General features: G+C 37.7%; 1 protein-coding gene across 3 annotated transcripts in view; it reads right to left on the bottom strand.

Annotated features, from left to right (window-relative positions):
- The window catches only part of UBE2E3 (ubiquitin conjugating enzyme E2 E3), a 91,017-nt gene extending 66,944 nt beyond the window's left edge, over positions 1-24,073 (bottom strand). The window contains exons 1-3 of one of the 3 annotated variants that reach the window (XM_039239643.1): positions 23,758-24,073; positions 22,493-22,711; positions 20,634-20,684 (exon numbers count right to left, since the gene is read on the bottom strand). In XM_039239643.1, the coding sequence (XP_039095574.1) occupies positions 20,634-20,684; positions 22,493-22,686 (245 nt within the window). In that variant the 5' untranslated portion in view covers positions 22,687-22,711; positions 23,758-24,073. Of the gene's footprint in view, positions 1-20,633; positions 20,685-22,492; positions 22,712-23,154; positions 23,298-23,343; positions 23,446-23,757 lie in introns of those variants that run through there. The other 2 variants (XM_039239644.1, XM_039239646.1) reach the window with 2 other exon arrangements.
- Positions 24,074-24,520: the final 447 nt, after the last annotated feature.

The following is a 24,520-nucleotide window of genomic DNA, read 5'->3' as shown; positions in this document are numbered from 1 at the left end:
AAAACATTTTCTATACAAGATATAGCCTACCTTAAGATTTAACATACAAACACTAGCCTTCAAAACTACACTTGGCAAAAGGCCAAGAAGCAAGGGCAGTGTTGGTTGTCACTTACTATAGAACATATATTACTTTTTTCCACAATAGACTATAATGCCTTCACCTCTTTAAAAGAAACAAGCTCTAAGCATGTGCATTTAACACAAACATAAACTGACAAGTAGTCTTTGTCACAGAGTACTGTCTAAACAGATTATCCTTACTCTTTCACCCCCCACACCCACACACACCTGATGCCATCAGAACATCTAAGGCAGTATGATGAACAGCATGACCACTGGGATCAGAGACTTGAGTTTGAATCTTATTTTCACCATTAATCAGTATGTCTTTAGACAAGCTGCATAAGATTTCAGATTAATAAATCTAAAAGATTTATTCTTATTTTTTTAATGGTTTTTGTTTTTTTTTTTGAGAGAGAGAGAGAAAGGGAGAGCATGAGCAGGGGAAGGGCAGAGAGAGAGATGCACACAGAATCCGAAGCAGGTTCCAGGCTCTGAGCTGTTAGCACAGAGCATGATGCAGGGCTAGAACTCACAAATCGTAAGATTATGACCTGAGCCAAAGCTGGACACTTAACCAACTGAGCCACCCAGGAGCCCCTATTCTTATCTCTAAAAAGATAATAGCATCTCCCTGAGAGAAGTGAAAATACTACCTGTAAATTACCCAACAAAGTACCTAACATAGTCAGTAAGTAATAGCTATTGTTTCAAATGGGTATGCACACCTACAATTAAGTGACACGGGTCATAATTCAAGAAAACAGTAAATGGCAATAAAAATGTACAAGACCAGAGGTCATGGAAAATACAGGTGGGTTCTATCATGTATTATGTACAAATAAATTTTGTTTTAGGAAGTTTTTAAACATTAAAATATAGTGTTCAAAAACAACAAATTGCCTTATGGCATTAGGGTAGTGAATAAAAATCACAGTCAAAAAATGAAACTAACCCTATCTTATTTAAAGTTTATATCAAATAAAGTCCAACTATAATTAGATTAAGTCAATTTTAAATCGGGAGACAATGTCATCCCTCCTAGAAGTTCTCAGAAAGACATAAATAATTTGAATTAAAGTTATTTACAAAGCACTTCTATAAATGTCCAGAGTGAGAACACTACATTTATTCTTTAAAGGTTGTCTGAAACATGAATATTGCTAACGGCAAGATTATCTATAATAAGATAAAACATTTATAAATATGCTAGTTAATGTTTGCTTAGAAGGTGTTAATATAAAAAAAAAATCAAACTCCTAACAAATGATCTTTCAGCTTAGAAAAACAATAAAGCCAATGAAAAAAGAACAGAGAGACTCTCTCTCAATTATGCATATACAACCATAAGATACCAATAACGAACAATCATGGGCAGAGAGATTCGTGTTTCAAAACAAAATCCTCTGGAAAACAGCTTGCATTTCTGTACTGACTGCTGAACTTTTGGACCTTTCACATCTAACTACCTCTAGCCAAAAAGGGTTATTAATCTTCCTTTTATAAACAGGAGTGTGCCTGTTTCTTGAAATCTATGCACAGTAAAAAGAGGTAAAAGGGAGTGAAAGGCAAGTTTATCCATTAGTATGTGGATGGATACAGGGCAAACATTCTAAACACAGGCTATCCATTAAAGTAGCCAGTAGTTACCCATGGCTATTAGTAAGCCCTTACAGAGTAACTAGTATAAACTGAAGTAAGTCAAGTGTAAAACATACACCAGATTTCAAAGATATTGTACCAAAAAAGAGTTAAAATAGTTCATTAATAATTTTATGTTGGTTACATGCTGAAATAATAATTTTGGATATTCAAGTTAATAAAAATATATTAAAATTAATTTCACATTATTTCTCAATTTTTAATGTGGATACTAGAAAATAAAAAATTATATAGGTGGCTTATATGATGTTTTTATTACACAACACTGTTTTAAATCATGGCACCTAAACTTAAAAGTCAAAATTTTTCTTCATTTATAATTATTTCTAAACTTGTTTTTACCAATAAAGTTGTATACATGTATGTATGTGCCACTTTACACAATCTATGTTTCCTGTTCCTCTCCCACACATTTTCATACAACCTCTCAGGATGCCTTGCTAACAGCAGCAAATGATATAAAATAAACATAGTAATTAATATGATATAGATTACTCCTGAAAATAGATCAGAAAACATTATGCTGTTACTAATGTACTAGTGTTTTTATCATGCAGCCAACAACTGACAACACATTTTCATTAAAAAAAATCCACAAAACCATCTACTCCATGAGGTAGTTAGGGAGGCCAACCATTAAGTCAATCCAATTCCTAAAATTCCATCTGCCTGCTAGGTGTAGAAGGCCGCGTAGACTTCCAGCTAATGCCAACGGGGTATCTACTGTATTGCCTGTTATGATATTTAAGCCCCGGAATCTCCATGTGCAGCAGCTAGAAAAGCACAAACAACTTCCTTGTAAACTTCCAGTATTAAAACATAGAGACATGGACAAACATCACAGTTTTATTCTTTAGTAACAAAATATTTTGGAGAAAACCATCTTACTGGAGGATTACAGGAATAAAACAGTCAAATCTCCACAACCCTATTTGAAAATAGATGAACAGATTTGAAGTCGAACTGCATCCAGATCATTTCCCCCCAGAATCATCTACTTGTCAATTAGTTACCCAAGTCTGTTTAATCAACTCAAGTTGCAGGCTAATCCGTTACTTCTAAATCTCAACTCCTCTTTCAATACCGGGCAAAGACTTCCCATTGCCCTTACATATCAGGATCCTTATCTTCAGTTTTGAGAGTTCATATAGCCACTCCAGGCCTAATCTCTATTTTTTTTCTACTTTTCTGCCTATTTCTTCCATTGCACTTGAGGTGCTCTTTGAACCCACCCCTTCTCGGAATCCTCTTTTATTATATTTCTACTTCTTGTTCCCTTATACATTCAGACCTGGCAGGTGGACTTCCAGGACTCAAGGCAAAACATAATTTTTCTTTTCCCCACCTATTTAAGAAGCTATTTATTTTTTTAAATATTTATTTATTTTTGAGACAGAGAGAGGGCAAGAGGGAGAGTGTGAGAGGGAGAGAGACACAGGGTGAGTGGGGGAGGGGCAGAGAGAGAGGGAGACACAGGATCTTAAGCAGACTCCAGGCTCTGAGCTGTCTGTCAGCGGGGCTTGAAATCACAAAGCATGAGATCATGACCTAAGCCAAAGTCGTATGCTTAACCGCCTGAGCCACCCAAGCTCCCCTTTAAGGAGCTCTTTAAATTCTTTCAACATACAAGCTCTCAATTTTCTGGAGGTTATACAGTTATTTCTCTCCCACCTATCTTTCTTCAAAAAGTGACATTTTATTTTGATTCTTTGTACTAGTTGACATTAAATGCAACAACTCATTTATAAAACTCCAGAGTTTAGAAAGTATTTTTCTGAACAGTTGGTTCATAGGTTTCAACAGGTTTTTGAAGCAGTCCAAGTAGCGCAACCTCTCCAATGTTGCTTCCGGTTTTTGCCTCTTTAAGAGCTTCTGTGAATTCATATCTTTCATCTGATCATTATGAATCTTGTTATCTTTATTATGGACATGAGCTTCTTATTCTTTGCAATGCTGATGCAAACATTTTTCCTGTGTTTTTAAAGTTTTGTTCTTTCACACAGCACAAGAGCTCTTACTTTACATATTAGAATTTCAATCATCTCCTTAATTCTGCTTATGGATTCAAACCTAAAGTTAATCTTTGGGGTCTAATCATGGCCACCACACTGCACTGACACCAAAAGTGTCACTTATACTAAACTCTGTGCTGTGGTGTGTTGAACACAATACAGTATAAATGACACCCCCTGGAGTTGTACAATGTGGATGTTCTGGAAAAACTGACAATATATATGCCGAGTTTCCAAAGTTTTCCAACGGTTTGACTTTTTACAATATACGTAAGATTTTCATCCATCTGGAGCTTATATTCGAAAAGTTGTGATTAATAATTTTTAAAAAATTGTTTATTCTAATTTCACTTAGTAAGTAATCTTAACTCCACGTTTTGAAAAGTTACTTTAACAGTATTTTTAAAGGTTTGTTTAATACACTAAGTCTCTCAATCTGAACTTCTTTTCAACAGAACTTAAAAACATTCATAATGCCAGAAACTGTGCTAACTGCTGGCAATAAAAAATGTAAAAGGTGGTTACAGAACACAAAAATCTTAGTCTTACCACAGAAGTCAGTCAATGACCAGAGCGTGTCATAATTTTTTTTAGTTAAGTCCCATTCACCCTTGCTATGTGTGGACTAGAAATGTTGTTTAACTTTTGTACATAATTGACTCTAATATCTCATTTTTCATAAATATGTCGGTTTATTTTTCCACGTAACAACTGCCATTTACCACTACATGTAACACAGAGCAGTTATGTAATATCTAATACTAAAAAACAGATGAAATAAGATTACTACCCATATTTATGAGAGAGAAAGTAAATAACTTGTTCAAAATCTCGGTTACTTTGTGAAGCTGGGATTGACCTTATATTTGTCTAAGTCAGTTGCAGTTCCAGGATATATTAAAAAGGACAACGGCGGATGGAAGAGTCAGTTCAAGACCTGTATCAGTCTCTGCACCGCCTATTTGGGATTCTCTGGTCTTTCTCTCTGCCCCTCCCGGACTCACACTCTGTCTCTCTCTCTCTCTCTCTCTCTCAACAACAAGGATGATGACAAAAAGTTCTACAATGTAAAGGACATTTTGCCTGATGGGTGGGTAGAGGTTCTACCTTGTCTCCGCCTTCCCAATATTTATACCTGTTCTTTTTCAAACTTTATATTATAGTCAGTTATCATACAACTACAATGGTGGCATCCTTGGCTTTACTCCCCTCAAATTAAATGAACTGTTCACAAGTATTTTCTATAAGCAGAAATTGGCTTTTTGTTAAAGGGAAGTGTATTTTATTATTTTAAGGGAGAATACCTTTCTACTTCAATGTTTAAATTGGGAGTCAGTTAAAACATACCAAATGATGCACAGTATCACAAGCAATTAGGGAAATAAAATCCAAACCACAATGAGATGCTCCTTCACCACCACTAAGATGCTTAGAGTCAAAAAACCAGAAAAGAGGTGCGGCAGGATGTAAAGAAACTGGACCCCTTAGACACTGTTGGTGGGAAACTAAAATGTTACAGCTCTGGTGCAAAGCGGTTTGGCAAAAGATAAACAGAGGCTTACATGACAATCCACTCCTAGAAATATACCCCAAAGAGCTGGGAACAGGTATTCAAACAAGTGCTTATACACAAATGTCCATGGTAGCACCATCCAGAGCAACCAGTGGTGGAAATGACCCAAATGTCTGTAACTGATAAATGGATAAAATATACCAATGCTTTCATTTGGTATTCTAAATTTCAAAATGTTCAATAATTTTTCTTCTGTAGCCTACTATAGTAGTATGTCACAGGACTGGAAGCTGCCACTCTGCACAGTGTTGTGACAAGCTTCCCTTGTTTGAGAAGTAACAGTCTAATAAATGAATTCTACTTGTTTTTACAATTTTCATACTGCTGGTCTATGATGAGGTCAGACAACTGTCATTTCGGCAGCACTGGATCATGCTTGGGGATTTAGATTATACTTGTCTCAAAACAGGCTTAAGGTAGTTTTTCATGTTCTCCTATGCTCTAGAGTAAGAGATAAGAAAATATCTACAACTTAGAAGTTTAAAACATCTTATCCGTAAATCTATAGAGAAAAGTATTTAACAAAAGTATAAAGTAAACATTTTTAAGTCACTTTACAAATACATTAATTCATGTTTTCAAATGAATCATCTTCTGTTAATTACCTTAAGAGACTGCTGTTGAATTATTTTATTTTCTTGTTTTTTTAAATAAAAACATATGAGTGAGATTTAGAGATGTCTCTGGAGTTATTAGCTCATTCATCTTCCTCCAAGGTTGCATCTTATTAAGTTCTGATTTACTTCTGTTTTCAGCTGTTTGCACTAAAATTTCACATCCTCATTAAGTCATTAGTTACATACACATATACAGAGCCTAAGTTTAGCAGACCCCTCTACACATACTTTTACCAATACTTTGGTATTATGACACTGGCATTCAAAGTATAGGGGATGCTTAAGAAAATAGCTAGCCATTAAAATTAATTAAGAAACATGAGTTTAACTGTTCTTCTCTAGCTTTACCAAGAATAAATCGTATTTTATTATCTCCTCTGCCCCATTCCCACTATTGCCATCCCAAATAAGACCTTAAGTCTCAGAGTGAAAAAATGAGGAGAGGGCCACAAGTACCTGATCCTAAGCCATGTTTCTTAAAATACACATTCTCAGGCCAGGCTTGGAACTCCTAAATCAAAATGTCTGCTCTGAATAATTGATTATAAGAATCTTGATTCACCAAGCCAAACCAGAACAATGCCCTTGCCCACATACAGCATGAGAGTAAGATGACCCAATAATTTAGCATACTGACTGGGGTATGTCTGAAAATGAAAAGAAATGCTATTAATAACTCACTGAGAAACAGATATAAGCCAGGATGTATGGTCAAACAGGGTTCCTGTAGTGGTCCAAACTTTGAGAATTTGGCTAGTTTCAGAACCACTTTCAACCAACAATTTCATTAAAATTATCCTGAAGTGTAATGCAAGAATATTATGCTAAAAGCTGAAAATACAAAGAAACATAAGACCCATACTCGGGTCTGGTGCCCAGTCCAGTTGGAAAGAAAGGACAAATGACAAGAGGTAGTAAGTAGCAGAGAATAAATAATAATGTGTAAGTCTCTTGAAAAAGAGATGTGCAGGAAAGGCTTCACAAAATGCAGGATTTGGAATGGGCCTTCCCGGCTCACTACTTCGTGGAGGATGAAAGCCAATCAAGGTGATGAGAGAAGATAAACAAAGATTGCAGAGCCTAGAAAACCCATTTCATGCCCAGAAGGTGGGAAACAGACCCACTGACACTAGAGCACAGGGCTTTTATACACAACAGAAGATACAAATAAAGTCAGGAGCCAAGTGCAGAATAGGCTGATGGTCAATCCCTGCGATTTCTGAGGTAATTCTGTAATCAAAAGGCCCTCTGACACAATGTGGCAAGAGTACCCAGGGGAGACAAGAAGAGATAAAAGATACACTCTTGAAATAAGAATAATACCACGTGTAACTGGAAATACTACATACTAAAAAAGAGTAATTAGGAAAAGAAATATTTCAGAAACAACAGAAAGAAGTTGAAAAGTAAAGAAACAAAGCAAGGTGTGCACTTAAAACAACAACAGAAAATGAACTATAAATAAATCATATGAAGAAAACACTGACAGCTAAGATTACCAGAGGACATTTCTGAAATAATACAGAAGAAAAGCTAGATTACAAAAAGATGAAAGAAACACAAGACAGAAAAGTGTAGAAGTGGCTGTACACATGGCTCAATAAAGATGAATGGGGGGCTGGAGAGTAGGAAATAGAGAAAAGATGACAGAATTAAATGTGCTTTTAAATAATCTCTGAAAAACAGGAAAGATTAATAGAGAGATTAGAAATAAAAGAAAATGAAACACTGAGTTTGAGGCAATGGGCTAGCAGAAAAATCCCATTAGGTACACAGATTTTCCTGTAAATAAAATATAATTTCACTAAACAATAAAAAGATTGAAAGAATATTCAAAGACACGTATTTGCAAGAGACTGTGTAATACATAAGCTATGCTAAGCTCATGCACAAAATTCAAATTTAGTATAAGAGTTCAGAGTTCAGGGCAGGTGTAAAAAGAAAAAGGCTAGAGGAAGAAAACTTCTATTTTTGCATAGAAGACATAGGATGTAAAATCCCACACATTTGGTCAGGACAGATTTTACATTAGAAACTTAGTTTTTAAGGTTTATTAACTTATTTACTTTACTTACTTATTTAGAGCAAGCACACACATGGGAAGAGGGAGGGACAGAGAGAATCGCAAGCAGGCAGCATGCTGTCAGCACAGAGATCGAGCTCGGCGCAGGGCTAGATAGGTCTCAGGAACCATGAGATCACAACCTGAGCCAAAATCAAGAGTCAGATGCTTACCTGACTGAGCCTGCCAGGTTCTCCTAGACCAGTAATCTTTAACTGGAAGTGATTAACCCCTTCCTCTTCAAGGCATCTGGAAATGGGAGAAGGTGGTTTCTGGCAGCCATAATCCTGGAAGGAGCCCCACTGGCATTTAGTCAGAAGAATCCAAGGATGCTCAATGTCTTCCAAGGAAAAGCACAATCCAGCCCAAAATGCCAAGGGGGCCCCTGATGAGAAACACCGTGAGTAGACAAGGAAGGCTGCTTATCCTGCATATTTTTTACCATAACAGGGTTGACTTTTAGATTCATTTCTTGTGATAAATTAATTTGATTCCAATAAAGGCCCTTACATTCCACCTCGATTTATTTTAATTCAGAACTTAAAAATAGACCTGTTGTTCTAATAAGAGTATTTCAGTCATTCTAATGCTAAGACTTTCTAAGTATCCATTAACAAATGATCAAGAGTGGCTAGGAGAATGTCACCATGTTTAAAAAAATAACTAAACTATGCATTCAGTTTTTGAAATAATATCTAGGGCAATAGTTTGGTTCAATGTATTTGCATTATTTTTTTTACCACTCTATATGTCCATGCAATTTTTATACATCCAAAATTTCCTAAGGCAAAGCAATTTAAGCTGAAGTTTAAAATGAAGACAGTGTGTAAGGATTGTAATGGCAATATACGGAAGTACTGCAATGATATGAATCACAATAAATATTGAGTTCACAATGTTCTGAAAAGGACACTAGAAAACCAACTATAATTTTGGAAAAAAAAAAACAAAACTAAAAATAAACTGTTAAACATACAAGGGAAACGTACAAGGGAAAGAATTAAGCATTGACTCTACCTTCACTAGGTAACTTACCCAATTGGGTTAACAAAGAAATGATGTGGTTAAGTTTCTCATCAGAGATCTACTCCAATGGCTGCTAACATGACAGAAAGAAAATCAGATCTTACAAATATCCTGATAGAAAAGCACTTAAGAGGCAACTTGTCAAAAAAAAAAAAAAAAGAAAAGAAAAGAAAACCCAAACTTGAATTTGATCTCAACTCCAAAAGTTAGAGGAAATACTGAACCCAAAGAAAGCTTTAAACTATGCCATAGGAATGCAATAAGTTAAAATCCAGACTCTCAGAAACCCCACCCAGTTCTTTCAATAAATTGTGAAAATAAGAGGGAATGAGAATTAAGTAAAAAGGGGTCCTTATCTTTTGAAAATGCACAGTGCATACCTGTTTTTTTAAAAACACAGATGAAATGATGTCTGAGATTTGCTTCGATGTAATATGGGGTGGGGGGTGGGGTAAAATGAATGGGATTATAGATGAAACAACATTGTCCAAATTACTCAAACTGGGTGAAGGCTATATGGGGATTCATCATACTAGTCTGTCTACTTTCATATACGCTTCAAATTGTCCGTAACGAAAAGTTAACTTAAAAAAAAAAACAAAGAAACCTCATCAGGAAGAGAAAACAATCACTTGCAACATATTGATTTTAGGGTTTAAAAAATAAAAGAAAATGAATGCTTGGCATAGTCCTCTAATGGATATTGGGATATTAAGCATCTGGGAAGATAAGAAATATCTTTTAAAATTGTAAACAGACACTGGTGTAAATAAAATAAAGAAAATGTAAAGGTATACTAGTTAAAATTGCCACTGAATTCCACATGGAACACATGCATCTAAGTTCATGTTCAAACCCATCGAATGCCAGATTTTTCCTCATTGCGATAGCAGGTAAACTTACAAGCATATATATCACAAATCCAACAAATATTACTAATACCCTTAGAAACAAGTGTGAAACAAAAATAAAACCATAAAGCCAAGGCCCTATGGTACCCTCTATATTTTGCTGTTGCTACTGTTTAAATTGAGAAGACTACAGAAAGCAATAGGAAGCCATAAAAAATATGTAGCCACAATCTTCTGAGATCGATTCTCTTGGGGACCCTGAATAAATGGATTCTTGACCTACTAAAATTTAATGTGAAAAAATGATCCATTTGTAAAGGACCTATAAGATTGTAAATGGCAAAACAAACTACAAATAACCACCCTCAGAAAGGGAATGTATGTTGTTTATAAAAAGTGAGAGCATGGATGTAAAGGGAGAATCATCATGATGATTTATAAGTGAAGGAAAATAAAATAAAAAGGTAACAAAATTCATGTTTCCCTAGGCCTTTCATTCAGACCAAAACATGTGGAGCTATACTCCCAAAAGCAATTTCAGACAAGAGATGTCTTTATTTTTCCCCAGACAAGCTAGAAGTTAAACAGAATGACAAAGTGTATTTGCTCTGGGACAGTGAAGCGGCAAAGAAACTTTGGAATGGCATAACTGCTCCAAATCTCTCCAAAGCAGGCAGGCTAAACCACAGACAGTGAATGGAGACGGAAATATTGCAATTCCTTTAAGTTTTGTTTGCTGCAAATAACCATTAAATTAAAATAATTTTTATATACACCAAGGATCAAGAGGGGACTGAAATTTTTTTTAATGTAATGATCCTAGAACTTTGGCCTTACTGCTCTTATTTTTGAGGTTAATCACTTCCTACGGACCACCACATCTGAAACAGGTGTTAGTTCATCTTATCCTATTTATCTATATACACTTATAAAACCAATGAAGTGTCAACAAAGAGAAATATGTCAAAGCTTTAGAATTTAACTTTAATACCGCCTTTAGACAAAATGCAAGGCACAGACTGATACATAAAACTCATTAGTTTCATTAATCTAAAATGGAACTATATAAACCTAGCAGGTCACCCTACGAACATCAGGTCTATTTTGCTAAGTGGACCAGCTGCTTTTCCAAAGAGACCCATAAGGGAAAAGCAAATCCCCATACTACTATCTGGGAAAATTTTCTGTATAAATTCACAATTTAGGAAAAACAGTTATTAAATGAACTATAAAAAGACAAAATTAAGAGGAATCTAATATGAAGCCAAAGTTGTTAAAAAGTGAGATCTAGAGCCAGTATTAAAAAATAGTGGTGCACATGCTGCTGAGAAATCAGCATTAAAATTCTCCTAAAATCCTATAGGATTCAGATTTTTCTCCATAAAGCTAGAAATTCTTATCTGCAGAGGGATTTTCTCCAACTTCAAAGCAATTCATAAACATGGACTGCTTCACAATACCCTAGAGAAAAAAGTAGAGGTAGATTTAAAGATATTCCTTTGCCCACAGGAAAGCCATACACAAAGAACTACATAGCAGAGAACAAAGATTTGCCTTTTCTGTTATGATCATACTCAGTCCCTGACCTTCTTTCTTACAGGGGAAGAGAATAGGGCAGGAGAGCTGACAACTGCGAGAATGCTCTCTGAAAAGAAACTGCTTAAATGATTCAAAAAAAAAAAGCAAGAGGCTAGTACCCCAAAGCCAAAGAAGGAAACTTTTTTTTTTTTTTTTTAAATATTTATTTTGAGAGAGTGAACGTGTAAGTGGGGAAGGGAAGAGAGAGAATCACAAGCCAGGTTCGGGCTCTGCATTGTCACCATAGAGCCTGAAGCAAGGCTCGATCTTAACGAACCATGGGATCACAACCTGATAAGAAATTAAGAGTCGGATGCTCAATCAACTGAGCCACCCAGGCTCCCCAAGGAAATTCTTTTCTTCTCCAACTCATCATCTGAACCTTATTTGCCAGGTTCTAAACCTTACACGAAGAGTATTCTTGGATCCTTCAAGAAACTATAAACAAACAAATGGGATACGCTTAAACTAAGTATGAACCTACAGACCCATAATCAACTTGGAATATTTTTACCAGATTTCTCAAGCAGCACAGTACAAAAGCAAAAGTGATTACTTTTATATCAAAAAGTAAGCCTAGATTTTTGCCCTGCACCTATTAAATATATGCACTACGTATGTGACATGTGGCAATTTTCTCAACCATTCTAAGATTCAATTTTGAAATCTTAACAAGAATGATTCTTTATAGGGTTCTTTTGGGAACTGGACAAGTTGCTGTATTTGCAGGCACTATAGTATGGAATCCAGGACAGTGTCAGGCTGGATGCTCAATTATCTCCTCTTTTGAAGTGAGAGTGAAAGTCATCTATTCTTGGAAGTATACACATCCTTTGTGGCAGAAAACCTGATTTCTCACTGAATATCCATATGCTCCCCCACATCTTCCAGCCCCCTCACAGTTAGTTGAGGCCATGTGATTAATTCACGTCTTCCTTCTAGACCAGAGCACTTAAAAGCTGGCACATGACCCTCCAGCTCTTTGCCTGGACACATGTTTCAAATGGCAGAACTACAAGAAGCAAGCAGCACAAACTGGAGTCCACACATGAAAGAGCTACCCAGGAGAGCTCCTGGACCTACAGTGGACTTCATATGAGCAAGAGAAATAAACCTTTATATGTTTATGAGTATAAGCCACCTGGGTTTGCGAACAAGGCAAAATTTAAAGTATCCTCTTGTAGCCCAACTATATGCAAATGCTGCAGGACAAAATGCATACATAAAACTGGCAAGTTCTCTGTTTAATATTAAAGGACATCTTGTTTTCAGTATAATTTTATGTATTTAGAAAAAAAGGAAATGATCAAAAGACAATATTTAATAATAAACTGGAAAAGTAATCCAACATATACAAACAACTTAAAAAGAAACTGGTATTTATAATTTCACCTTAAGGGGAAAGAATTCTAAAAATCAAGTGTCTAAATTTTTTCTAGTTAAGCGTACAAGTTATACAACATCAACAACAAAAAGCTATTATCCAAAAATAGAAAGTGAAAAACTAAAAACAGCTATTCGGAAACACAAAGAAAAGCAGACCAACTTTAAAACACTTTTTCACTATAAGTGACTGTAGTCAATTGTCATTGTAATAGAGGTAGTACAGGACCACACCTGCTTATCCACAGTTCTGAAATCCCAAAGCCCTAAATTCAAAGTTTGGGGAAAAATAATTTAGCAGTGACACCAAACATGAATTAACCTGAAACTATCTGTAGTTTCTACTTATCGCATTTAGTATAAATATTCATACATTTTTGGTGTAGAAATATGATGCGTCTGAAGATCCCACTGGGGATGTTACCTAAGATACAGCAAACACATCATACTCCCTTTCTAAAATCTAAAATTTTCTGTACTCTGAAACACATCTGGCCCCAAGGGTTGGAAATAAAAGAAATGTGGACTTAGAACAACAATAGAAGTGAATATTCTCTGTATGGTCTTAATGATAAAAATAAACACCAAATCAAGAGCATGGCTTTCTAACCTGTTTGTAATTCAATGTAAAACTGAATTTTGATGAGTTGCCAATGATATTTCTCCTTGATACACTGTACTTCAATATTTCTGGTAGCAGCCTAAAGCTAGATCATGCAGGGGTATAATTAACTGGTAGAAAACAGAAAAGAAATAAAAATACTGCCGAAAGCATTTCTGGCCTCAACAGACCATAATTTAGTAGGTATTCAATGTAGCCATTCCTGTGGTTTCACATAAAAAACAACACACATTATGTCAAAAAATATACAAGAAATGTAAACCATGGTATGGGAGTAGCAGAGGTAGAGCCATCAGCTCTAGAAAAGGTGCAAGACAATGTACTAAGCAGTCATTACTAATACGACAGGAAAATGACAAAAGGCAAACTATCCAACAAGTCAGGAGGCTAGGTATCAGAATAACTATCTACAGCAGGATTTCACAACCTGAGCACAACTGACTTTTAATCCAGATGATTCTTTGCGGTAGAGGGGTTGTCCTACACACTGTAGGACATTTAGCAGGACCCGTGACCTCTACTCACTAAGTATGAGTAGCAACCCCTCTTCCCCCAGTCGTGAAAGCAAAAAAAGTCGCCTGGCATTGCCAACTGTTCCTTAGGCTTTTTTTTTGGAGGGGGGTGGAGGGCGGGCAGGGAGGAGAAGGGAGACAGAATTTACCCCCAATTGAGAACCACGGATCCAGAGGCAGAAGGAAGATTTGAAGTTCAAAGAGTTTCTTCTTTTGGGAGTGCCTGGCGCTTCAGTTGGTTAAGCATTCAACTTTAGCTCAGGTCATGATCTCATGATTCGAGAGTTCAAGTCCCACGTCAGGCTCTGTGCTGACAGCTCAGAGCCTGGAGCCCCTTCAGATTCTGTGTCTCCCTCTCTCTCTGCTCCTCCCCAACTCACGCTCTGTCTCTCTGTCTCTCAAAAACGAATAAATGTTAAAAAAAAATTATTTTTTTTCAAGTTTCTTCTTCTAGAGTCTAATAAAATACCAAATATACTTCCCTGTCAAAAGATGAAAGAAAACATTCTATTTCTCTCGATCTGTAAGTGGCTTTATTGTATGTTTTTAATCTGTTTTGTAGGGAAGATGAGAATGGTAGGATCAAACTCTCCATTCTCAATCTGAATGCCCCTGCACTCCAAGCATGAAACAGTTGTTGACTTTCTCACAGCTAAACATATCCATCTGTTGTTACAGCAACTCTCTCAAAGAGGGAATAAGGTACCAACTGGTTAGCTATAGAAAGCAACAAAACAATTGGGAGTAAATGTCCACAGTTCTCACCTACTTTCTAACTATATTACCTGCTTTGAGCATAATAGGTCCCTAATACAAACGTGACCTTTTGGGGGAAGAATAGTGTTTTCAAACACATCATTCTTTTGGAAAAAGTTTTTAGTCACCCCAGCGCTGGGTCCTCCTGCTGCACTGGCACATATGAGAGAAATAATTAGGCTCACTATGATTATCAATTTCCATTTATAATAGAAGTAGAAGCTAAATGCCTTTGAATAATCATATTAAAAATTCTAACTATGAAAAAAAGTAAAGACTATGTGGGATTTTTAATTGATTTTCTCCAATCCAAAGTCACCATTTTGCCTGGAAGTTCTATTCCTGTTAGTTTGACAGATTTCAATTTAGCTATTAATTTAACAAATTTTCACATGCAAAACACTGTGTAAAGCAAGAGTTACAGAAATGTATAAGCCCATCCTCCTTTCAAAGGGACACTTACTCTTGCAGAAAGCAGACATAAAAAAGCAAATAATCACCATATACAGCATTAACACACCACAGTATTTCAGCTGTGCTCAAGTTAGTATTAGCTTAAGAAAACATAAAACATCATTTAAAATTATCAGTAATGCCCAAGTCTCCAAAAAAATCCTCATGATTTTTTTAACGTTTTTTATTTATTTCTGAGTGACAGACAGACAGACAGACAGACAGCATGAGCAGGGGAGGGTCAGAGGAAGAGGGAGATACAGAATCTGAAGCAGGCTCCAGGCTCTGAGCTAGCTGTCAGCAGAGCTCGACACAGGGCTCGAACCCACAAACCGTAAGCTCATGACCTGAGCCGAAGCCGGACGCTTAACCGAATGAGCCACCCAGGCACCCCAATCCTCATGATTTTTGAGAGACTGTGCAGATGCCAAAACGTAACAAATAATAATACGCATCAGTATATGGCCACAGTGGGGTGGTAAGGAAAACACCTTCAATCAGAGTGATTGTGTATTTATCTATTTTAGAAATCAAACTTCCAGTTAAGAGACAGTTAAGTCTCTCTTTTATTAAAATAAAGAGTTTTAGGATCGGTTTTTGAAGAAAGGAATTAAATGGATAAACGAGATAGTTTTGTTTTAAAAAATAGGGTATCTTTACAGAGCACACGCTAACATGAACAATAACAAAAATCAAATGTATAAGTAAAAAAGAAAAAAGCTATCTATATGTGGGGGATTTAAAGTCAAGTGCTGTATAAGCAACCAACTAAGCTATAGATATCATGTGCTACTTTGATTATAACCTGTTTTCTTAAACCAATTACAAAAAGCTTCCAAAGCCACAGACAAGGAGAAAAAGTCGCTGTTTAGGTTACTGGCAAACTACATCAATTCAGAATCTAATTTTTCAAATATTAATATAACCTCATTCTCAGTAAATCTGTAAATTTTAATAACAATATTTTAAAGGGCAAACATAACTATCACCTTTATTTCAAAATTTTTCATTACAATTTACTGCAGAGAGAGACAGAGCATTCTCCATGATTTAAGTATCATTAACTTTATGCATATTCCTTTAAACGGGATACACTATTTCTTCATCTTTGCCCAATGTTCTTAGGTTTTTTTAGTCAAGTTCCAAGAACTCCTTTTAGTTACAGACATGTAAAATTTTGTTTACATGTTCTCAAACAAATAGATGTTAAGTTGATTAAAATAAAATTACTCCCATATATAGTAGCATGTTGATGCACCGGAGAAAATGCCAGCAAGAGTGAGGGCGTCTGGCTAAGTAAGTTCCTCTTTCCCTTCATCATGCTGTGGCCACTTTACTGACCCAATTTACACCATTACCAAACTTTAAAACATATTAACATTTAATCCTCACAATAAACCTGTGGGGGGGGGGAGGGATTATTTTAATCTCCATTTTCCATTTAAGAAAACTGAAAGACAGAAATATATCCTAACTGATCTAAGATAACACAGCTAAGTAAAAGGGAGAGTGGGGACTGGACCCAAACCAATGCTGTTGAAACCTTAATAAACTACAATTCCCCTGGGAATCCTGCTGAAATTCAGTTTTTGAGTCCGTACTTCTGCAGTGGGGGAGGCAAGATTTTGCATTTCTGACGATCTTACCTGTGCTGCAGACATTGCTGATCTGAAGATTCACCCTGTGGGCAAGCAAAGTTCTAATCTACCCTAGAAAATGCTGGCAAGTGGTGGTGACCCTCAAAAGGAGGCAGAGCTCACCCACCGTTAGACAATGAGAAGCTTATGAGTAAATCAGGGATTGCCAGCTTCTGGTTTAGAACTTAATTGCTTCCTTTAATAATTTTGTATTTAAAAGAAAAATGCTGCCAAAATTACAAGTATTATAGTACTTTTCAGGTTTTGCAAGTGAACACATTATAATAAATACTTGGTATTATTATATCTCCCTCCAAATAAGGCCTTTCCTACATCTAAAAACTATTACAAATGCCTATGAATGTGTAACTTTAGCACAGATTCAATCTGAACATATTAAAGAATATTTTGAGTGTATTATTTGTGCTTTCTCATATATGGAAAGAACTAGAGATGGAGTTAAAAATCCAGCAACTTCCTCAACTTTTGTCACTCATATAAGAAGTTACTGTGAGCGGACAAGGGCACCCTCTGGGAAACAGATGGAACATAAATGTCTCAATAGCACATTACTCAACAATTCTAGTTAATCACCTTCTCCAAAAACAAAGAAATGCCCATAACACAACCTCCCTCCATTCTCACTGTTGTATCAACTATTTATACCATAGTCTAAAACACAGTATGTAAATAATATAAACTAAAGCCAGTATATAAATATTATATCCCTACATTTTGAATGCTCTGGCCTAAGGCACTCCAATACTAAAAAGTGAAATACCATCAAATCACTGGAAATAACATTTATCAAACTTTTATTCCATCAGGAAAAGAAATATCATTACTATCAAAATATATTCAAACACATTTAAAGCCACACATTTAATTCAACAGGTAAGTCTATCCTAAGATCACCCTTGGTGTACTCATGTTAGACACGGCTATATACTAAGGGAATATATAACATAACAAACAGAACATTTTATAAATAAAACACATGAAAGGAGGAAGGGATCTAAGAGAAATCTTACTCTCATCGGAGTAATTTTGGTTTTGCTGAGTTTTCTGGTATTTCAATCAACTTTTTCCTGAATGTACACAAACATACTTTACATTTCTTCCCTGAGGAAAAATTAAGTCCGTCAAACACTTTGACAAGCTTGTAAAAATTATTTTCAAAACCATAATGGAATTCTGATTAATTAACTAGACATGAAAGTCAAGCATCAAAGTCAGAAAAGTATTAGGTTTCACAGATTTCAGGCAACATGAATTCATACGTTTTAGGATTTATTAATATAGAATCCCATTTTTAACTATAACATTAATAAATTTAACCTGTACAATTACCATAAAGCTAAAATTCTTACCCATGCTCCCGAGAAATACAAGAGCACCACAATCTGCCACGTATTGGATATGATGGCAAAAATACAATACAAATTCAGACTTAGCTGTCAAAATCTTGAAATGCCTCCACTGAACACTCAATATTCTAAATTCCTGCTCAAGGACAAGAACTAGATCATATTCCACCCCCCAGAAAATCTGAAGACACTTAGAATAAAAGACACGAAAGTATCTAACTGTTTTACATGTCAGGCACCTGAATAAGACTGTCCCCAACTAGTAAGACACAACTTCTCCCGGTTCCCAGTTAAGACTCATCATTTTCTGTTTGTTTTCTGTTTAGTCACACAGCCACAAAGAAATTCGTGTACTAAAAGAATCAGAGAACTGAAATATATAATTTGCAATACTTTACAGCCATTGCAAGTTGTGACAAGGGAACGTGCAGATGATGTATTCCAGGTTATTGTTTGCAAGCCCACACGTTCGCTATTCACTGATCACCAAAGGTGAAGCATTTCATGGACTGAAACAACATATGGTATATAAGGAGAAAAATAAACAAGTTAAACTTTCTGCCTCCTAGAAACATTCTACTTCCTCTAAAACAATCCTCAGTGACCTTGTGGAACTATTCCTGGGTTAAACATGTAAAGCATACTTCTTCAGCAACTGCAACATTACACTTCTGCTCCAAGGGCATTCATTCAACACATTCTCTACTAGGCTCTCTAGACTTGCACACACATGCTAGTTTGTGCCATTTGCAGAAAATCAACAGAAACCTTTAAAAATGTTTGACCTTACATGTAATTTTAAAACATTCAAATATTTTGAATTGATAGATCTTTGTATCTTTTATAATGGGAAATATCAGAACACACTCTGCAAGTTAAGTAATTCTTCCAGAGAGCAAATTTAACTTGACCTCGCTAAATGGCTACAGATTTGACACACCACTGAGAAGGCTAGAAGGAAAACTTTGATTTATTTATTCTCTAAAGCAGCACTGTTCGATAGAAATATAATGCAAGCCACATACGTAATTTTAAATTTTGCATTAGGCACATTAAAATGGTAAAAAAGTAAAATTTTAAAACATTCTATGTAACTTATCATATCCAACATATTATCATTTAAACATGTAATAGATTACTTTTTAAAAACAATAAGGTATTTTACATTCTCTTCTTCATAGGAAGTTCTCCAAAATTTACTTGCAGCACATCTCATGCTGGACAATTAAAGTGGTCCCTAGCCACAAGTAGCTAGTGGCTGCATTACTGGACAGCACAGCTCCTAATACTTTGAGAGCTGACATACCACTACCTGATTAAAGCTAGTTTATGTTCCTGTTTGCCTTTTGAGCTGACATAGCTGATTACAAATATGAGCAAAACTGTTAATTCACTGAACAGATCAGGATCAGATCACCTTATCTAAGGGTCTGGTTTAATACACATGAGAAGCAACTGAATTATACCCAATTATATCTCAAGGAGACTTTGGAGATAGGTCTGATCATCACAAGTGAACACAACTTGCAACAAAAATATAGGTTAAGACAAGAAAACATGTTCACATCAAACCATAACACTGCCTGATTTCTAGCTGCCACGCTCACCCTGGAGCACATCTCTATGCAAATTATCTACAAAACTGTTTTTTCTAACTTTGATAAATTTTGGAAGCCATAAAGTCACTGGTGAAAAACAAAGCATTAAGTAAGACAAACTGAAAAAATGTTTAACGAAAAAGATAATCAACCAGTTACTTTTAATGCACCTTATACCGACAATCTTAAATTATTCCATAGGAGTTTCACCGAAATGAGTTCTTCCTACAAATTCCAATCCATATGCTGCTTTTCATACACGTATTCCAAGGACCAAAATTAGCAAGAATTTCCCCCAAGTAATTAAGACATTCGATTAAAATGTAAATAATTCCAAGAATGCATTCTCCAGAAAACAACTAGAAGCATGAGCTTAGCACATAAAATTTGTCCTTAAGGCACATTACGGAATAAATCAAACAGAAACTATACCCTTGTTTACTGCATTTACATTTTGTAACACCACATTCAGCAATTTCTAAATTTGGAAGGTCAGTTCAGATTGCACACAAGCAGTAACTTTAAAGCTTAGCAAAATTTTAGAAGTTTCTGCAATATAGTTCTGAATAAAGACTCTACAGAAATGTTACAAGAGAACAAAAATCAGCACCATTCACACTAATCTCAGTTAAGAAGCACAAAATCAGTATATACATAAATTCCAAATGTATGATATATGCTAAAGAGTGTTTTACCCCAAACTTGGTTAATTCACCTTAGACAATTTTTGTTTCATGCACTTGCAAAGCTGACAAGAAGCAAATGTAGCTGCTTCTGCAGCACACATATCCCAAGCCGATCCATTAATCTCTCGGTATTTTTGCACATTTTGAAATCAAAACAACAAAATTTGTTTCTTACCTGCAGTTAGGAGGAGGATCGAGAGTTATTTCAGCTAGCTCCTTCTGAATTCTGTTAGTGAAATGAGAACAGACAAAAAGGATTTCAGATAGTCTACAGAATAACCGGGGAATTACACTGCCCTCTACCACCATGCAGTTAAATGCAAGGCTCTCTTTGCCTTCAGTAATGCTAACATGGCTGCTTCCTCTTTGTTCTCAGAGGCATAACCCAAATCCCTTAACAGAAACTTTGCAGCTTTTTTTCTCACTTGCTACTGTAAATAAGTATGACATTCACACCACATTTTAGAAATAGTCCTCTACTAGTACTCAATAGAGGCTATAAAATCTATTTTAAAACACTTTTTACCAAAGAAATTCTCTTTTCAAGCTTATATGCAAATGAGACAAGAAGGGAGGAGGGAAAGCACTAGAATATTTGACAATGACTTCAAGTCACTTTTACAGAGGTAAGAATTAGCAAGCTATTATATGAGCACACTAACAGGTTTGACAATATTTTATGTCAAAAAAAAGTTTCAAATTTACACACATCTTGACCAGTGAAAAACTTCTAAAGGACTCTGACCTTATTTAACCAATTTTGTTTTCCCTAATCTTAAGTACAGCACTAAAATTGAACAAATTTGAGGGGAAAGAAATAATAAGATATATAGCCTTGAGTTAAGGGGGGAGGAAGCAGTTCTCTGATTTTATTCAAATTTAAAATGCTTTCAAAACTTAAGATGTGTTTTATATATTCCTCAACAAGATCACAGCAAACTGAGAATTCTGAATTATTTAAAAGACTGCTGTTATTTAATAAAATATTCTCAAGTTTTTAATACTTGATTATTGATACAGTAGAGGTGAAAATCCACAGAAAAATAAGAGTGCTTCTAAATCAGAGAACTCAATATGTGAACAGGTTTTATACTTCTTTTTCCTTTAGTTGTGATCAATAAAAAATCAACAAAATGTCAATACTGGGTAATGCTACAAACATATACAATGTATAATTAATAGAATTCATGGATATTCCCCTACAACTACCAATGGAGTCTCAATGACACAATCTTTTTTTTTTTTTTTTTGCCATCAAAGATAACATAAATCAACAGGAAACAAATGACCTTTCACATATACCCAACAAAATGTTTCTTCTGCTGTTGAGTATTAACATGTCAAGCATATCCGCAAGTTTTAGAGTGAAGAGTCACAAGCACAATGAAAGTTTTCAATAGCCCACTGCCACCCAAAATTGTAAATGGCTACATCGCAGTTTTATTTACACTCACAAGAAAACAGAGGCATAACCGTGAGTTAACTACAAAAAGTAATAACCTGGGATGCGTGACTTAAAGTCACGTTTGTAAAACTGAAAGCAAATTTGGAGCACAATTTTAAGTCTGCCTTCAGATGTTGTCAAGGCCTTGTATTTACAAATTTTCTAGCAACCATAATCATTTCTAATCATTAAGTTTCATGAAGAGAGGTGCTGCTGATCTCTAGAAGTGTCACTTTCAATGAAGAAGCGTATGACTCATAAAAAGGAACATCCTCAATGTACCAGCTAATTTGGGCTCACCAAATTTTCCTTGCCAACTCCTAAAACAATCTGTCAAAACGTTGGTCCAATCTCTACTCAAGGACACTTTTCTTACTGAAGTTACCAAAGTACAGAGTAAGTTTGCTTAAAAGTACAGTTCTAGGGAGGTGGTTTATGTACCACCTAAAGAATGACAACTCAGTCAAGTGCAAATAAAAGTGATCATGAAGTAAATATTTTTGAACTATTGCTACTGATGTAAAACCAACAAAAGTGTCCAACCGTTTGGAAGACAACCTGATAATGTGCTTAATCCTTTCACACATTACCTTTTAGCACTAGTGGATAACTTAGCAGTGGTTTTGCTAGAGAGTTTGGTGTTTTTCTTCTGCTGGGTGGCAGAAGGTTTTCTTTCTTCTTGTTCCTCAGGCTCTGGAGCGGCTGGGTCTCGTTGGTCCGCATCTGAACTACCACTGCTGGTGCTGGGGCTCTCATCATCGGACCTTTGCCTATCACTGGACATCTTGGTGAAGTTATTTCTTGGAAAACTTTTAAAGAGAAAAGGAGGAGAGAAAGGAAATGGTAAGTCTCAGAAATAGACCAGTAGCAGTTTCTTCTCTCAATATTCACCCAAAATCCTTATTTTAATGAAAACACTTCAAAGTGCTCACACTTATCTCATCACACAGCAAGGTTACTGGGGAGGTGATGTGTCTTCACAACGCCAGCGTTCAAGGATTTACCGAACTCAAGTTAGAAAACCCACTCACATTTTTTTCCATCCCTTGGACAATCTATCAATTGTCTACTTTCTCAGAAGGCACGAAGCAGATTTGCCAGGGAACTTAGGCAGCGAGCATTAATAACATATGACACGCTGTAAATAACAGATCTCGCTGAAAAATGTTAAAAAGTCACTAATAACGTCTAAATATTTACACACTGACATTGGTCAAAGCTACCAAATTCCCTTTCCGAGAGGAAAACATACCCTGTTAATCGCCCATATGCTTATTTAAGGTGGCGATTCCTTCTCTGTGCACGTAAGCCTTTAAACACAACACTTAGGAATTTAAAAATCAACTAACAAGCCGCTTTAGCCGTTTCCACGGCCAGCAGCGAAGATTCATCCGGCCAAGACCGAGCTGCCACCCTGGGAAAAGCAGAATCCAAACTGCACCTTCTGCAAAGCTCCCAATGCCATCAAGGTTCCTCGCTCAATTTTTACATCACGCACCGACATTTTGTCCAAAATAACGAAAAAAAAAATCAGAGGCAAAACAAACAAACAAAGCCCCAAGAAGTGCAACAAATTTCCGCGCCGCGGAGGCGAGCCGCGGCCGGCGGCGGCGGCGGCCACGCAGCTCCGCGGCCCTTTGTGGGGAGGGCCGCGCGGGGGCCGCGGGCAGCGCTCGCCGCGCCGGGCGCCAAGTGATGCGAGCAGCCCGGCCGGCCCCGCCGCGGCTCGCGGACACCGGCGGCGCGGGCGCCCGGCGCGAACAAAGCTGCCCGCCCCCGCCCCCTCCCCCACCGCCGCCGCCGCCGCCGCCGCCCCGGCCGCCCCCCACGCGGCCCCCCGGCCCCGCCGCCTTACCTCGGCCGCCCGCCCGGCCCGCTCGCACGCCGCTACGGTGTGGGGGAGGGAGAGAGAAAAAAACCCTTCCTTAAGGAAATGGAGGCAGCTGGGGGGGGGGAAAGGGGGGGGAGGGAAAAAAAGAAGCCGAGGAGGCTCTGGCCGGGGAGTGTGGAACATTGAAAGTCGGAGGGGGTTGTGCAGTGCCGGGCTCCGGCCGGAGGGTGGCGCCGCCCAGCGCCTTCGGAAAAAAGGGGGGGGTAGGAGCTCGGCTGGGCGAGGGCGCGAGCTCCCGGCGAGGCGGAGGGGACGCGGGAGACCCCCGCGCGCTGTGGCCTCGCGCCGCCGCCGCCCGGCTCGGCTCCTCCCGGCCGCGCAGTCAGCAAGTTCCGAGGCGAGCGCGGGGGGGAGGGGCGGGCGCGGCGGCGGCGCGCGTGCTCGCTGCTTGCCTGGCGGAGGGACGCGCGCCCCCGACGCCCGGCGGGCGCGAGCTCTTCCTGCGCGCTCCCGCGCTCTCTCACCGCGCCTCCCTTCACCCGGGGGGCGCACGCGTCCGCCCGCGCGCGGCCAGGACAAAGAGCGCGGCGGGGACCCAGCGGGCTGGCCCCTGCCGCCCTTGGCCGTGAAGCCCGTGCCGGAGAGGGCGGGGGCGCGGGCGCCGTCTCGCGGGGCCGCTGTGCCGCGGGGTGGCTTCCGGCCTGAGCCCGCCTCCAGAGCAAGGCTGCCCATTGAGCTACCCGCCCCGCAGGCTGGGCCCGGGGTGCCTTAGGGGCAGGCGGGCTGA

The sequence above is a fragment of the Hyaena hyaena genome, unplaced genomic scaffold (genome assembly GCF_003009895.1).
Source record: "Hyaena hyaena isolate Hyena2069 unplaced genomic scaffold, ASM300989v1 scaffold_159, whole genome shotgun sequence".
Classification (NCBI taxonomy): Eukaryota; Metazoa; Chordata; class Mammalia; order Carnivora; family Hyaenidae; genus Hyaena; species Hyaena hyaena.
This window is presented reverse-complemented; position numbering and strand designations above follow the sequence as displayed.